The sequence below is a fragment of the Schistocerca gregaria genome, chromosome 11 (genome assembly GCF_023897955.1).
Source record: "Schistocerca gregaria isolate iqSchGreg1 chromosome 11, iqSchGreg1.2, whole genome shotgun sequence".
In the NCBI taxonomy this organism is placed as follows: Eukaryota; Metazoa; Arthropoda; class Insecta; order Orthoptera; family Acrididae; genus Schistocerca; species Schistocerca gregaria.
This window is the reverse complement of record NC_064930.1, coordinates 142,077,386-142,094,828: the sequence shown is the minus strand read 5'-3', so window position 1 is coordinate 142,094,828 and position 17,443 is coordinate 142,077,386. Positions and strand designations below refer to the sequence as shown.

Here is a 17,443-nt window from a genome sequence, read left to right as displayed (position 1 = left end):
GGCTTTACATCAATTCGGGGTGTTAACATGCGGTGCATTTGACCTGCGGTCGTCGCACGGTGGAGCTGGCAGCAGTCCACATACGGAGAGGTGTGGTGGTACATGACAGATTACGGTGCAGCGAGTAAGTGTGCAGGCGTTTTCAGACTGTGTGCTGAAAATGGCTCAAAGAACATAGTGATGACGTTATGAGGGGTAGAATACTAGGGCGACTGAGGGCTGGCCAAAGACAGAAGGTCGTAGCACGGGCCCTCCGTGTGCCACAAAGTGTGATCTCAAGATTATGGCAACGATTCCAGCAGACAGGAAACGTGTCCAGGCGCTACAGTCCGGGACGTCCACAGTGTACAGCACCACAAGGACACCGATATCTCACCATCAGTGCCCGCAGACGGCCACGGAGTACTGCAGGTAGTCTCGCTCGGCACCTTACCACAGCCACTGGAACAGCTGTCTCCAGACACACAGTCTACAGGCGACTGAACAGACACGGTTTATTCACCCAGAGACCTGGAAACTGCATTCCACTGACCCCTGGTCACAGGAGAGCCCGTAAAGCCTGGTGTCAAGAACACAGTACGTGGTCATTGGAACAGTGGTCCCAGGCTATGTTCACGGACGAGTCCAGGTATAGTCTGAACAGTGAATCTCGCCGGCTTTTCATCTGGCGTGAACAAGGAACCAGATATCAACTTGTCCTTGAAAGGGATGTGTATGGAGGTCGTATTTTGACGGTGTGGGGTGGGGTTATGATTGGTGCACGTACACCCCTGCATGAATTTGACAGAGGAACTGTAAGAGGTCAGGTGTATAGGGGACGTCATTTTGCACCAGTATGTCCGCCTATTCAGGGGTGCAGTGGGTCCCACATTCCTCCTGATGGATTATAACGCACGGCCCCACCGTGCTGCCATCGTGGAGGAGTACCTTGAAACAGAATGTATCAGGCGAATGGAGTGGCCTGCCTGTTCTCCAGACCTAAACTCAATCGATCAGATCTGGGATGCTCTCTGTCGACGTATCTCTGCACGCCTTCAAACCCCTATGACACTTCAGGAGCTCCGACAGGCACTGGAGCAAGAATGGGAGGCTGTACCCCAGCAGCTGCCCGACCACCTGATCCAGAGTGTGCCAACCCGTTGTGAGGCCTGTGTACGTGTGCATGGTGATCATATCCCATACTGATGTCGGGCTACATGCGCAGGAAACAGTGGCATTTTGTAGCACACGTGTTTCGGGACGGGTTTCTCAAATCACCAATACCGTCGACTTACAGATCTGTGCCGTGTGTGCTCCCTACGTGCCTATGCTATTAGCGCCAGTTTTGTGTAGTGCCACGTCGTGTGGCACCACATTCTGCAGTTATCCTTAATTTATGACCATGAGTGTACTATCTCTTCTAAATCCACGCCTTTCTTCCACCCTATCAGAGATGTATTCCCCCTCAATTGCAAATACCTACCGAAACGTCAGGGAGAAGGTGTTTGGAGACAGTTAGCAGGGACCACGCTATAAAAGTTTGGTGAGGGCTGTTGTTTGTGTTGTTGTTGTGGGTCTTTACTTGTGAGTGATATGGCGTGCTGGCTTACCTGAGGTGTGAGGACGTCTGGAAGTTTCTCTGGTGCTGTGGCGGTGAGGACAGGAAGGGGAAGAAAGATGGCGACCTGTGAACAGTAGAAACAGAGACACACACATAACACTCGCAGGTAGGCCACATACGCTGCTACACAGACACTTTTTAACGCGAGCAGTTGCTGTGCAAAACTGACGCTGTCATGTGAGAGAGGCACGGTGATCTCTATCGTATGTTACGAATATTTTAATGCTCTCGACCGCTGACTTTACAAGCGGACATTCGTGCTTTCACCAGCCTTTTAATATTGTCATGTTACACGCAGTAACTGACTGAATTTCCTAATGTTGAGAAACTAGTTTAGTTGTCATGTTCCGTAGATCATTTTCATGATTATTTTATCGATATGATGTAGGAACAAGTGAGATTACAAGATATACAGGGTGGTCCATTGATCGTGACCAGGCCAAATATCTCACGAAATAAGCATAAAACTAAAAAGATACAAAGAACGTCTAGCTTGAAGAGGGAAACGAGATGGCGCTCGGTCAGTCAGCAGAGGTCGGTCTGTACGCTTTTGTACTGTACGTGTCCCTTCACGTTTCTACTTCACCATCACATCGGAAACAGTGGAGCTGGCCGTTGTGGCCGAGTGGTTCTAGGCGCTTCAGTCTGGTACCGTGCGACCGCTACGGTCGGAGGTCCGAGTCCTCCCTCGGACATGAATGTGTGTCATGTCCTTACGTTAATTACGTTTAAGTAGTTGTAAGTTCTAGGAGACTGATGACCTCTGATGTTAATTCCTATAGCGTTCAGAGCCATTTGAACAATTTTGAACTACTCAGTTCGCTGATATGTAGTACCTGGCAGTAGGTGGCAGCAGAATGCACCCAATATGAAAAACGTATGTTTTGGGGGGGGGGGGGGTGTTCGGATACTTTTGATCACTTAGTGTACGTGGCATTAGATGTCTAGGCACAGGTAACGTAATTCGCGTAAATAATGGGCCTCTGATTTGTGTACGCATTGGTGGCGTCCTATAGCGGCACAGATGGGTTCCACAGGATTTGCATCAGGCGAATTTGGTCGCCGAGACATGCAAGTGACTATAATGCTCGTCAAACTACTGTAGCACGGATATGGCACCGAGACACGGATAGTTACACTGCTGAAATATGGCACCGCCGTCGGGGAAGACATCGAGTGTGAAAGTATGAAGGTGCTTCGCAGCTGTCAGCGTGTCTTCAATTACTGTCACAGGTCCCATGCAAGCGCAGGAGAATGCCTCAACATAGCATATTAATATTGCTCCCACCAGCCTGCGTCCGTGCCGTGGTGCACGTTTCGAGCCCTCGTTCTCCTCAATGACGGCGTTTGTGTAGAGGACCGTCGCCCTGGTGCAGCGAAATTGTGATTCACTCCAAAGAGTCGACATGTTTCCATTGATCGACGGTCGGATCATCTTGGTTCCGTACCCACTGCAAAAATGGTTCAAATGGCTCCGAGCACTGTGGGACGTAACAAGTGAGGTCACCAGTCCCCTCAGAACTGCTTAAACCTAACTAAGCTAAGGACATCACACACATCCATGCGGAGACAGAATTCGAACCTGCGACCGTAGCGGTCGCGCGGTTCCAGACTGTAGCGCCTAGAACCACTCGGCCACCCCGGCTGGCGAATTTTTATGTTCAAGACGTCAGTTACACATATTCAGCGCGGAAGTGTCAACTCATAAATACATGGTAAATGCTCAAAATTGCCAGTTCTTGGTTCCACACATGGACGCTTCCGTAGAATCGTGGACTGACTCACCCTTTCAGATACTGGATTGCATGACACGCCTCTGGCACACGTCCTTACGAGTTTCTGCCTCCAGATTGTCTGAGGCACAATTGTTTACTGTGACCCCAGAGATAAAAATCCTAAGGACTGAGGCCAAGAGAGCACGCAGGCCGTGATACTGGGCCTCCTCTACCCTGTCCACCTGTCAAAGTAGACACTGGCCGGTACGCATCCAACAGTGACACTGGAATTTGCTGGTGCCACACTGTGCTTAAACCACATGTTCCTTCTTACTTATCCTAGGCGCTTGCTGGGAGGACATACGGACCTAGCAGACTGTCATACGCCGGCCGCTGTGGCCGTGCGGTTCTAGGCGCCTCAGTCCGAAACCGCGCCGCTGCTGCGGTCGCAGGTTCGAATCCTGCCTCGGGCATGGATGTGTGTGACGTCCTTAGGTTAGTTAGGTTTAAGTAGTTCTAGGTGTAGGTGTCCGATGACCTCAGATCTTAAGCCCCACAGTGCTCAGAGCCATTTGATCAGACTGTCACAGCGCACACATTACTCTTAAGCTGGCGCCCATGTGCACCCTCAACAGTCCAACTGGTCTTCGAATGTGTGCATTTACGTTCTTACGGTGTCCCTGCAAATCCGTTCCCACTAATCTTTGTAAATCGAAAATGAAGAATTATGGATACATCTTTAGACGAATTTTTGTCCTTGTTTTTGTGTAAGGAACCTGTGTCGAAAGTTTCTAAAGCTTTCTTTGAACCACCCTAGGAAAGTGGAGTCTCCATAAGAGCACGAGAAAACGAAAGGAAACTTCTCGGGCAGAATATCTATGCAATGTTACTTCATTGGTTTGGCAAATTTACAATGGACACAGTTACCAGTATGACACACCATCCACCGTTGCCTGGATGCAACACTAATTCTCTTGGGAAGGGTGCCAAATCTCTTCCAGGCTGCCCCACAAATGTTGTTATGGGTCCCTGGTATCCTGGCACTGGCGATGGTACAGTGTGTCATTCAAGGTGTTCCCACACATATTCTATTTGGGACAGGTCTGGGGATCATGCTGGCCACGAGAGTAACTCAATATTAATAGGAACACGTTCCATGTGTGCACGAACATTGTCCTGTTGAAAAATGGTACCACGACACTGTCATATGAGGAGTGAAATGCAAGGACCCAGGACGTATGTGATGTACTCTTCTGCCATCACAGTTACCTCGATCAGTTCACACGAACACGTGCCATGTGTGCACAACCATTGCGCTGTTGGAAAATGGTACCACGAGACTGTCGCATTAAGGAGTAAGACGTAGGACTCAAGATGTCTTTGATGTACTGTTCTGCCATTACAGTCAATGTTGTGTTATGTAATTAATAAAGTTGTGTTTTCGTGAATGGTGTACTGTGATACAGTTTTGAATAGGTCTTTGGGAGAGGAAATAAATTACCGAATAAAAAATACAGGGTGCCATTTAAAAAAGTCATAGCGCTGTTCATATATTTGTAAAAAAACAAAGCTACACTGAAGGCAATCATGCTGACTGATGCTCCCTGACAGCTGAAGAACATTTGCTTGAGACATTTGATAATTTGCATCTGGACAAACAGTTTAGGGTGGTGAAGATAATGTGCATGTCGGTACTCACCCAGGCTGGAGGTAGCTGGCGTGGTGGTGCTCGAGCGCCATGGCGACCAGGGTGTGGTGGTGCGGCTCCACGGCCTGCTGCTGGCCCAGGCCCGTGCTGCTCGTCACGTCCTCCGCGCCGGGGGTGAGCGGCGCTCCTGACGATGAAACGAGCTCAGCGTTCGAAACGTCCCTCCGAGAAACACTTCCTGGCCGATCGGCACCAAACGTTACTCCACTATGAACGTGTCTAAGGTAACACGAAGGTACAGCGACACTTTCGGGACACATTCCCAAGCATTGAAAGTCTCAAGTCGAAACAAAGTCTCTGGTGGTGTTTGGTAGAACCAACCTTAACAAAACTACGAGGGTCATTCAATGACTGAATACACAAATTGGTCTGGGGAAAAAACTGTTAGTAGCACAAGTTTGGCAGTCTTATGGCTTTAAGTTGGCATCACTGGGATGAGCCCTGACCAGCTGATGTATCAACATTGTTTTGTTTATAACCTCAAAGATACATTTCAAGATGGCGAGTCAGCTTGAAACGTTCACATTAGTTCTTCGGTTTTTACTTGCTGAAGGCGAGAAACCAGTAAATATATACTGCAGAATGTCTGACCTTCATGGTGAAGGTTGTAAAAATGGGTCAGATGGCTCTGAGCACTATGGTCATCAGTCCCCTAGAACTTAAAACTACTTAACCTAACTCACCTAAGGACATCACACACATCCATGCCCGAGGCAGGATTCGAACCTGCGACCGTAGCGGTCACACGGTTCCAGACTGAAGCGCCTAGAACCGCACGGCCACAAAGTCTGGCTGAAGGTTGTAATCGTGCAAATTTTTACAAGTGAGTAGAGCAAAAAATGGTCGCGACTTTGTGACTGACGAATACCGTTCTATCCGACCAGTTGCAGTTCCTACTCCCTTACTTGAAAGTCGAATTGATGACATTATTCCTGCCGACCGCCGTGTGACTGTGGAAATGATAGCTGATAAGGTCAGTACTGGTACAGTTCGTAACGTTATCTGTAACAAGCTGAAGTACCGCAAAACATGTGCAAGATGGGTCCCAAACGAGTTGACGCGGCTACACAAAGAAACAAGGTCGAGAGCGTGCACAGAGCTAAAGGAACGTTATGAAAGAGAAGGCGAGCACTTCCTCAACAAATTTTTAACTTGTGATCAAACTCGGGTTGACTATTATGAGCCAGTGTCAAAAAGACAAAGCACGAAGTGGAAGCACACCGACTCACCTGCCAAGAAAAAAATTCAAAATCCGAGCATCAGCACGAAAAGTCATGTTGACGGTGTTTTGGGATTCTGGAGATCCAGTTTTTTGTGATTATCTCGAAGAGTAGCGTACAATGAACAGCCAGTACTACTCGGATTTGCTTTCAAACAAGGTGAAGCCAGCAACGAGAGAGAGAGACGTCGTGGGTCTCAGAGGAGAGGTGTGATTCTCCAGCAAGACAATGCATGTCCTCACATTGCTCAACTAACCCGTGACAGCATCGAAAAATGGACTGGGAAGTACTGCCTGATCCCCTTTACAGTCCATTTCTTTGTTGCACTGAAGGAGGCATTATGTGGGAAGAGGTTCCAGGCCAACGAGGACGTGAAAAAGTTTGTGGGAAATTTGTTCAAACATCGAGATGAAGAGCTCTTTGCAGCTGGAATGGAAAAAGCTTGTAGCCCGTTGGAAAAAGTGCATAAATGTTCAAGGGGATTATGTTGAAAAGTAGAAAAAGTATTGTTTTGTAAAAATAAACGCTCCAGGCAAATTTGTCTCTCTGATTATTGAATGACCCTCGTATATTCAAGACAGGTGAAATACTCTCGGGTTTCATGAAGAATGTAATAATTCGAATTCCAGTAAGTGGCAGGTGCAACCTAGAGTTAATATTAGTAAAGAATAAGTTTAATAAGCCATGGCTGTAAAATGCTGACGCGAATTATTTGCAGAAGTATCGAAAACTGGTAGAAGTCGTCCTCGGGGAAGATCGGTTTGGTCTACGGACTGAGTAGGAATATACAGGCCAGCTTCTTATCTTAGAAGACAGGTTAAGGGAAGGCAAGCCAACGATAACACAAAAAGATTTAATCCGTTATACGTCTATTGTAGGTAGTGTTGTTGTTGTGGTCTTCAGTCCTGAGACTGGTTTCATGCAGCTCTCCATGCTACTCTATCCTGTGCAAGCTTCTTCATCTCCCAGTACCTACTGCAGCCTACATCCTTCTGAATCTGCTGAGTGTATTCATCTCTTGGTCTCCCTCTACGATTTTTATCCTCTACACTTCCCTCCAGTACTAAATTAGTGATCCCTTGATACCTCAGAACATGTCCTACCAACCGATCCCTTCTTCTAGTCAAGTTGTGCCACAAACTTCTCTTCTCCCCAATCCTATTCAGTACCTCCTCATTAGTTAAACAATCTACCCATGTAACCTTCAGCATTCTTGTGTAGCATCACATTTCAAAAGCTTCTATTCTCTTATTGCCAACAGAATAGACTTCCTAAAATTTCAGTTTATATTCTTCGTTCACAAATCTCTCCTTTTCAGAAACGCTTCGATTGTCATTCCAGTCTGCGTTTTGTATCCCCTCTACTTCGGTTATCATCAGTTATTTTGCTGCCCAGAAGCAAAGCTCCTCTACTACGTTTAGTGTCTCGTTTCCTAATCCAATTCCTTCAGTATCAACTGGTTCGATTTGACTATATTCCGTTATCTTCGTCTTGTTTTTCTTGATCCTTATCTGATATCCTCTTTTTCTAGACACTATGCTTTCCGCTGAACTGCTTATCAAGTCGTTTGGTGTCTCTCACAGAACCAGAAAGTTTTCACTTCTTCCCCCTCAACTTTACATCCTTTTACAAAATTTCTTCTTCGCTTCTTTACTGCTTGCTCAACGTGCAGATTGGGTAACACTGGGGATAGGCAACAATCCTGCCTCACTCACTTTGCCGGCGGCAAGTGGCAGAGCGGTTCTAGGCGCTTCAGTCCGGAACCACGCTACTGCTGTGGTCGCAGGTTCGAATCCTGCCTCGGTATAGATGTGTGTTCTGTGAAGCTTGCACAGGAGAGAGTAGCATGGAGAGCTGCATCAAACCAGTCTCAGGACTGAAGACTACAACAACAACAACATAAGACACAGACAAATCTTTAATGTATTAAAGCAAATGAAGCATTGTGCCTCACTGTTCTGTCACTTCGTAAAAGCATTTCCAGAGTAGGTTTGGTACCGTAACACAATATCACAGAAGCCCGGCGAAGACAGCGAGGAACTGCCGTACTGACAAGGAGGGTTCAAGTCCTGCACACTGCACCTGTACCGCCTACCTTAAGCTGCGACACACGGCAACAGGGACGTTGTTGTCTCAATAATGCTGCACCAGTTTGTGACGCTTCCATCGTGAAGCGCCGTGTCTCTGGACCCGCTGATCTTTGACTTCACTTTTGTCTGTGTCGATCTGCGCGCTTGTTCGTACAGCCTTATTGCATTCGCCTTGTTCAGTGTTTAAATCAATATTCGTTGGAGTGAAAAAGCGTGTCGGCGACGGCGAGGTGGATATTACGGGTCGTCGATCGGTAGCGACGCACCTTTTGCAGTCAAGTAAACACTTATTGAAACACTGAACAGGGCTGTACGGACATAGCGCGGAGAGCGACGTAGACGAAAGTAAAGTCAAAGATCATCAGGTCCAAAGACATGGCGCTTCACGCCAGAGGCGCCACAGCTTCTTCTGCCAATGTATTTTTTGCTCGTTTCAGTCGGCATTGTTATTAAAACAGCGCCGATCACTGTTCCCATTTTCTACAATAACGCAATAGTACAAATCAATGCAAATTTTACGAATAAAAATTACTCCTCTTTTTAAAAAATGTTAATTTAAAAACGATATATTTTAACACTGTTGCTATGACTAATCGATATTTCGGTATTTTTACCCAATTATTAGTAAACGATAAAAAGTATCACTTATAACCGAGACCAAAGAAATACAAAAAAACCGGTTCCGCCGGTATTGCACTATTATATTTGTTTGACAAAGAAATATGATCAAATATTCGTAAAATTTCTTTGACAAAGATCTTTGATGCGGCGCTAAAAAGGAGTATTACACTGCCGTCATGTTTCGTTCAATTTCAGGATGGCGGATAATAACTCGTTATTATGCGCTGCAGTTGCTAGTACCACAATTGCGTTGTGTGTGTATTTGGAGGAAAAAAGCGGCGCAAAAAAAAAGGAAACATACTTGGATGACGCCCTAGGTATTGCGTGGAGATAATAAAAGCATTCAGCAAAATTTGTTACGAGAGTGGAGGAAGTCAAGTCTAAATATGTAAGTTACTGACGAGTGGGTGAGAGTGTATTTTACTATTTGCTCAGTAAACTAGCTTCCCATACTAGAAGTCCGCCTGCTTAGCTTGTGGTAACATGCTTGCCTCCCATGCAAGTGGGCCCGGGTTCGATTCCCGGCAGGGTTGGAGATTTTCTCCGCTCATGGGCTGTGTTGTTCTCATCATCAACGACATGCAAGTCGCGCAATGTGGCGTCGACTGCAATAAGACTTGCACTCGGTGGCCGAATTTCCCCGCATGGCGTCTCCCGGCCAACAATGCCCTACGTTCATTTCCATTTTTCGTATTACAAAACAGAATACTCTCTACAGAAATGCTATACCTGCAGGAGACAGGCGAACTGTGGCACTGAGATTTCTCGATAAAGGAGAGAGCTACTGTAGTTTGCAACACAGCACTCGAATATCGTATTACACGTTAACGAAAATAATTCCAGAAAAGCGTGAAGCGATTTATAACGCACTGAATGGGGAGTATGTGATGGTAAATAAATGTTTATTACACTGTATGGGCAACAAGACCTATTTTCAATTGTGAATAACTTAATTAATGGAAATAATGTTGCAACGACTAAACAATTAATAAAATGTGAGAAACAGATGAATCGTTGTGATACCTGAGTTTCTCCTGGCGTATTCAATTTTCAAACAACTTCCGGGAATTCATCCAGGTAAAATTTACAGCTACCGCCGATATTTCGGCACTTCGTACCTTGGTTCAGATGGCTCTATGCACTATGGGACTTAACAGCGGAGGTAATAAGTCACCTAGACTTAGAACTACTTAAACCAACTAAACTGAGGACATCACACACATCCATGCCCGAGGCAGGATTCGAACCTAATACGGTAGCGGTCGCGCGGTTCCAGATTGAAGCGCCTACAACCGCTCGGCCATCCTGGCCGGCCGTACCTTGGTACACAGGGCGCGGTCATTTCCGACGCTGAGACTTTCAAGCTGATCTGGCCCATCATGAAGCTACATTCCGTCAGAATGCTTATACTGAAAGACAGGTTGAACATGCCCCGAACGAGATTTCCACTCTGCAGCGGAGTGTGCGCTGATATGAAACTTCCTGGCAGATTAAAACTGTGTGCCCGACCGAGACTCGAACTCGGGACCTTTGCCTTTCGCGGGCAAGTGCTCTACCAACTGAGCTACCCAAGCACGACTCACAGAAGTAAAGCTGTGAGGACGGAGCGTGAGTCTTGCTTGGGTAGCTCAATTGGTAGAGCACTTGCCCGCGAAAGGCAAAGGTCCCGAGTTCGAGTCTCGGTCCGGCACACAGTTTTAATCTGGCAGGAAATTTCAGGTTGAACATGGATTGCGCTATCGACCAACTGTGCATCGGATGAATGATGATAATACCGAGTCGACACTTCAGCCTACTGCCCTTTTGCCTGACGTAGCAAGCACTTCCAACAATATCGGTCGTATTTTACGGAAATACGATGTGAAATGTGTTTCCTGACCTCGATCTGAAATCATAGTGCTTATGGGTTCTGTTAAGGATGATCTTGCATTCCAAAGATTTCGGCTTTCAGTTGGTCGTCGTTTGAATGTTTAGTTCGCCTGGAAAATTTTAATTTCACAAGGATGATCTTGGTTTGCGGAAGACGGGTCTGTATCGCATTCCTTGTAGCTGCGGATGGCATATATTGGTCAGATTATCAGGACCGTGGAGAACCGATGTACTGAGCGTAAACGGCACACACGATTACGGCAGCCAAGAAGATCTGCTATTGCCGAACATTGCTTGCATACTGGTTACCACATGTTATATAATAACCACGAGATATTGACACGCACGTCCAGCTATTGGGACAGTGTTATTAAGGAGGCATTTGAGATTACATTAGCGAGCAGCCTCGTTAACAGTTATGGAGTTTGGAATCCGGATCTCTCCGTTGCCTAAAAAACAGAGGGGCAGAGTCAATGTTAACTCACTTGCTAGCTCGTAGTCTTCACTGCCGATACCTCTGATACTGTCCATCTTTGGTAGCCCTAGTGTTCAGTGTGTGTGTGTCTTATCTTCCCTGAATTACTCCAAGCGCCATTGCCTGTACATCGCCTGTCCGTTGCAGTTTGTGCCTTGCAAATGGCTGGGTGTCCTCCCGCCGAAATATCGGCGGTCGCTGTGAATATTACTGGCTGAATTCCCGTAAGTTGTTTGAAAGATGGAGCGCTTTTTAACTTGTGGCATCGAGAGTTCAAAAAGAGACAAAGTAGGAAGGAAAGCTGAGAAGGAATTTTTTACTTTGGAATGTGACCACATCCTCTTTTCCGGCTTGGTGAAAAGCTGTCTGGATGGCTGTGGCTGTGATTGTGGACATGAAGTCACTGACAGCATATTCCACCCACCCATCAACACACAATTAATAGCATGCACCGTGCCTCTTGCTCATCCCCACCCTACTCGAGGCAAGTTTATGTAAAAAAAATAAATTAAAGATTTGAAGAAACAATCCAACTTTGAAGCCATGTTTACAAACACGCTACAGAGAGATCAAACAGCTGTAGCGAAGCCAAAGCTCGAAGCGGCTACATTTCATACTGCAGTGAATTCAAATCTACGGCGAGGACCTAGATCTGATCACAGTTATTTGACAGCGTGCAAGATTTGACAAAATATCCTATTAGACCATTAAATTTCTTTCACATAAATATTTGACGTATCAACTTTGACAAAGAAACATGATAGTATGAAGATGGTTCAAATGGCTCTGAGCACTAGGGGCTTAACATCTGAGGTCATCTGTCCTCTAGAACTTAGAACTACTGAAGCGCCTAGAACCGCTCGGCCACTACGGCCGGCATGAAAATGTTAACTGTTCCTTTGTACATGTCCGAAAGGACAGATACCATCGTTTACCATGCACCTCTCTTAGAATGAAATGATAATGAAATGAAGATACTAAGCTGTCGACAGGCTTTTATATGCGTCAACGGAGACAGTTGAAACTATGTGCCCCGACTGGAGCTCGAACCCGGGATCTCCTGCTTGCATGGCAGACGCCCTATCCATCCTAAGCTGGGAATGTGGGTCTCAGGGGTAGCGTGCAAGGGATAAACCCCTGCAGTCGCACTATCCTCTGTGCCCTCAGTGGCCTCGGGCATGGATGTGTGTGATGTCCTTAGGTTAGTTAGGTTTAAGTAGTTCTAAGTTCTAAGGGACCGATGACCTAAGATGTTAAGTCCCATAGTGGTCAGAGCCATTTGAACCCTCGGTGGGTCAGATGGATCGAGCGCCTGCCATGTAAGCAGAAGATCCCGGGTTCGAGTCCCGCTCGGGGCACACATTTTCAGCTATCTCCGTTGTTGTATATGAAAGCCTGTCGACAGCTTAGTACCTTGATTTCATTATCGTTTCAAATATGATAGTGTAATACTGGCCTTGCTCAGAACTAAAACACCGGTAGCGGTTTTAACCGGACGGTTTTCCTATCCCTACTCAGGACTGGTGCCACACTATTCACAGTTTCATAACTACGTGCAATAAATATGTTTGATTTTACAGTGAAACTACATCTGGTTCCTCGTCATAGAATATTGGGATAATCGGTGGAGTCACCTAAATAGAGTGAACATTGGCAAGACCAACAATCTGCTGAGACGGATTCCACACGGAAAATGGAGGAAAAGGTCCTGTGAACATGTGTACGGAAATGCATCGTTGCCAGTTGTAGATGGCCTTGACGAATGGCATTCCCGCTGTCCAAGTGCCGGGTGTCTCTAGAGTGTTGCAGGCTGTCTGACTGACGCAGCGTAGTGTGGTGGCTAAGCAGGGATGGCTAGAGGACAAATGTAACGATGTAGAGGCTTATCTCACTAGGGGTAAGATAGATACTGCCAACAGGAAAATTAAAGAGACCTTCGGACAACAGAGAGCCACTTGTATGAATATGAAGAGCTCAGATGGAAAGCCAGTTATAAGCAAAGAAGGGAAAGCACAAAGGTGGAAGGAGTATATAGAGGGTCTACACAAGGGCGATGCACTTGAGGGCAATGTTATAGTAATGGAAGAGGATGTAGATGAAGATGAAATGGGAAATGGGATACTGTGTGAAGAGTCTGACAGAGCATTGAAAGACCTGAGTCGAAACAAGGCCCCAGGAGTAGACAACATTCCATTAGAACTACTCACAGCATTGGGAGAGCCAGTCCTGACAAAACTCTACCATCTGGTGAGCAAGATGTACGAGACAGGCGAAATACCCTCACACTGCAAGAAGAATATAATGACTCCAATCCCAAAGAAAGCAGGTGTTGACAGATGTCAAAATTACAGAACTATCAGTTTAATTAGTCACAGCTGCAAAATACTAACACGAATTATTTACAGACGAATGGAAAAACTGGTAGAAGCCGACCTCGGGGATGATTAGTTTGGATTCCGTAGAAATGTTGGAACACGTGAGGCAATAATGACTCTACGACTTATCTTAGAAGAAAGATTAAGGAAAGGCAAACCTACGTTTCTAGCGTTTGTAGCCTTAGAGAAAGCTTTTGACAATGATAACTGGAATACTCTCTTTCAAATTCTGAAGGTGGCAGGGGTAAAATACAGGGAGCGAAAGGCTATTTACAATTTGTACAAAAAGCAGATGGCAATTATAAGAGTCGAGGGACATGAAAGGGAAGTATTGGTTGGGAAGGGAGTGAGTCAGGGTTGTAGCCTCTCCCCGATGCTATTCAATCTGTATATTGAGCAAGCACTAAAGGAAACGAAAGAAAATAAACTTCGGAGTAGGTATTAAAATCCGTAGAGAAGAAATGAAAATTTTGAGGTTCGCCGATGACATTGTAATTTTGTCAGAGATAGCAAAGGATTTGGAAGAGCAGTTGAACGGAATGGACAGTGTCTTGAAAGGAGGGTATAAGATGAAAATCAACAAAAGCAAAACGAGGATAATGGAATGTAGTCGAATTAAGTCGGGTGATGCTGAGGGAATTACACTCCTAGAAATGGAATGGACACTGCGAGAGGGCTGTACAAGCAATGATCACACGCACGGCACAGCGGACACACCAGGAACCGCGGTGTTGGCTGTCGAATGGCGCTAGCTGCGCAGCATTTGTGCACCGCCGCCGTCAGTGTCAGCCAGTTTGCCGTGGCATACGGAGCTCCATCGCAGTCTTTAACACTGGTAGCATGCCGCGACAGCGTGGACGTGAACCGTATGTGCAGTTGACGGACTTTGAGCGAGGGCGTATAGTGGGCATGCGGGAGGCCGGGTGGACGTACCGCCGAATTGCTCAACACGTGGGGCGTGAGGTCTCCACAGTACATCGATGTTGTCGCCAGTGGTCGGCGGAAGGTGCACGTGCCCGTCGACCTGGGACCGGACCGCAGCGACGCACGGATGCACGCCAAGACCGTAGGATCCTACGCAGTGCCGTAGGGGACCGCACCGCCACTTCCCAGCAAATTAGGGACACTGTTGCGCCTGGGGTATCGGCGAGGACCATTCGCAACCGTCTCCATGAAGCTGGGCTACGGTCCCGCACACCGTTAGGCCGTCTTCCGCTCACGCCCCAACATCGTGCAGCCCGCCTCCAGTGGCGTCGCGACAGGCGTGAATGGAGGGACGAATGGAGACGTGTCGTCTTCAGCGATGAGAGTCGCTTCTGCCTTGGTGCCAATGATGGTCGTATGCGTGTTTGGCGCCGTGCAGGTGAGCGCCACAATCAGAACTGCATACGACCGAGGCACACAGGGCCAACACCCGCCATCATGGTGTGGGGAGCGATCTCCTACACTGGCCGTACACCTCTGGTGATCGTCGAGGGGACACTGAATAGTGCACGGTACATCCAAACCGTCATCGAACCCATCGTTCTACCATTCCTAGACCGGCAAGGGAACTTGCTGTTCCAACAGGACAATGCACGTCCGCATGTATCCCGTGCCACCCAACGTGCTCTAGAAGGTGTAAGTCAACTACCCTGGCCAGCAAGATGTCCGGATCTGTCCCCCATTGAGCATGTTTGGGACTGGATGAAGCGTCGTCTCACGCGGTCTGCACGTCCAGCACGAACGCTGGTCCAACTGAGGCGCCAGGTGGAAATGGCATGGCAAGCCGTCCCATAGGACTACATCCAGCATCTCTACGATCGTCTCCATGGGAGAATAGCAGCCTGCATTGCTGCGAAAGGTGGATATACACTGTACTAGTGCCGACATTGTGCATGCTCTGTTGCCTGTGTCTATGTGCCTGTGGTTCTGTCAGTGTGATCATGTGATGTATCTGACCCCAGGAATGTGTCAATAAAGTTTCCCCTTCCTGGGACAATGAATTCACGGTGTTCTTATTTCAATTTCCAGGAGTGTAGAATACGAAATCAGACGCTTAAAGTAGTAAAGGAGATTTGCTGTTTGGGGAGCAAAATAACTGATGATGGTCGAAATAGAGAGGATATAAAATGTAGGGTGGGAATGGCAAGGAAAGTGTTTCTGAAGAAGAAAAATTTGTCAACTTCGAGTACAGATTTAAGTGTCAGGAAGTCGTTTCTGAATGTATTTGTACAGAGTGTGGTTATGTATGGAAGTGAAACGTGGACAATAAATAGTTTAGACACGAAGAGAATAGAAGCCTTCGAAATGTGGTGCTACAGAAGAATGCTGAAGATAGAGGGGTAGATTACATAACTAATGACGAGGTATTCAATAGAACTGGGGAGAAGAGGAGTTTATGTCACAACTTGACGAGAAGAAGGGACCGGTTGGTAGGACACGTTCTGAGGCATCAAGGGATGGCCAATTTAGTACTGGAGGTCAGCGTAGAGGGGGACCAAAAGATGAATAAACTAAACAGATTCAGAAGGATGTAGGTTGCAGTAGGTACTGGGAAATGAAGAAGCTTGCACAGAATAGAGTAGCATGGAGAGCTGCATCAAACCAGTCTCAGGACTGAAGACCACAACAACAACAACAGTGTAAGCAGCAGAATGGTTAGGTATTCGTGCCGAGAACAAGCCGAGACGGTGTCTGTGTATGGCCGAGCAGATGGAAACGGCCGAGAGGCAGCACGGCTATACCAAAACAAGTACCCTCACAGACACCGGCCACATAACACAACGTTTCGAGCCCTGTTTGCGCATGTGCGTGATTGAGGGCCCTTTCAAGACAGACGAACGTGCAGGGAGGCGGCGCCCTGCGCGTACACCAGATCGCGAGGACCGGGTTTTGCCTCTCGACGGTTTCCATCTGCCTGGCCGTCCACAAAATACCACCTCGGCTTGTTCCCAACACGAATACCGGACCATCCCGCTACCTCAGTCACACAGCCTGCAACACTGTGTGTGTGTGAGTGTGTGTGTGTGTGTGTGTGTGTGTGTGTGTGTGTGTGTGTATGTGTAACTTTTTGAGGTTTGCTGTAACGACCTTTCCCTATTACTAAACTAAAAATTGTCATATACTTCAATTATTTGAAAAATAGGTGGCTCTGAGCACTATGGGACTTAACATCTGAGCTCATCAGTAACTACTTAAACCTAACTAACCTAAGGACATCACACACATCCATGCCCGAGACAGGATTCGAACCTGTAACCGTAGCGGTCACTCGGTTTCAGACTGAAGCGCCTAGAACCGCACGGCCACCAAGGCCTGCCTTAAAAAAAATAATAAAATAAAAGAAAGTAGGTACAGAGAAACACACGCGTATTCCAATGCAACGTTGGCTCAAAATTTCAAAGCGTTCGGTCAAAAATCTTTCGGCGATTTGCAATTACGAACATTTCCAGTACTATGCAAGTACAAACTCAGATGTTCGTTTCTTCAAAATTTTAAATCTCCGAAATTTCTTCAGCACTACATTGGAATACTTGCGCGTTTTTATATACCAACTGGAACAGCATCTGGCATACATGTAACTCCAAAAAATTTAATGTCGTGTGACGAGGGCGTCCCGTCGGGTAGACCGCTCGCCTGCTGCAAGTCTTTCGATTCGACGCCACTTCGGCGACTTGCGAGTCGATAGGGATGAGATGATGATGATTAGGACAACACAAGACCCAGTCCCTGAACGGAGAAAATCTCCGACCCAGTCGGGAATCGAACTCGGGCCCTTGGGATTGACA

General features: G+C 46.9%; 1 protein-coding gene across 1 annotated transcript in view; it reads right to left on the bottom strand.

The window, feature by feature from the left end:
• Positions 1-17,443, bottom strand: part of LOC126295063 (forkhead box protein D1-like) — a 443,237-nt gene that overhangs the window by 33,024 nt on the left and 392,770 nt on the right. The window contains exons 5-6 of the mRNA XM_049987310.1: positions 5,015-5,150; positions 1,590-1,664 (exon numbers count right to left, since the gene is read on the bottom strand). Coding sequence (XP_049843267.1) covers positions 1,590-1,664; positions 5,015-5,150 — 211 coding nt within the window. The remainder of the gene's footprint in view (positions 1-1,589; positions 1,665-5,014; positions 5,151-17,443) is intronic.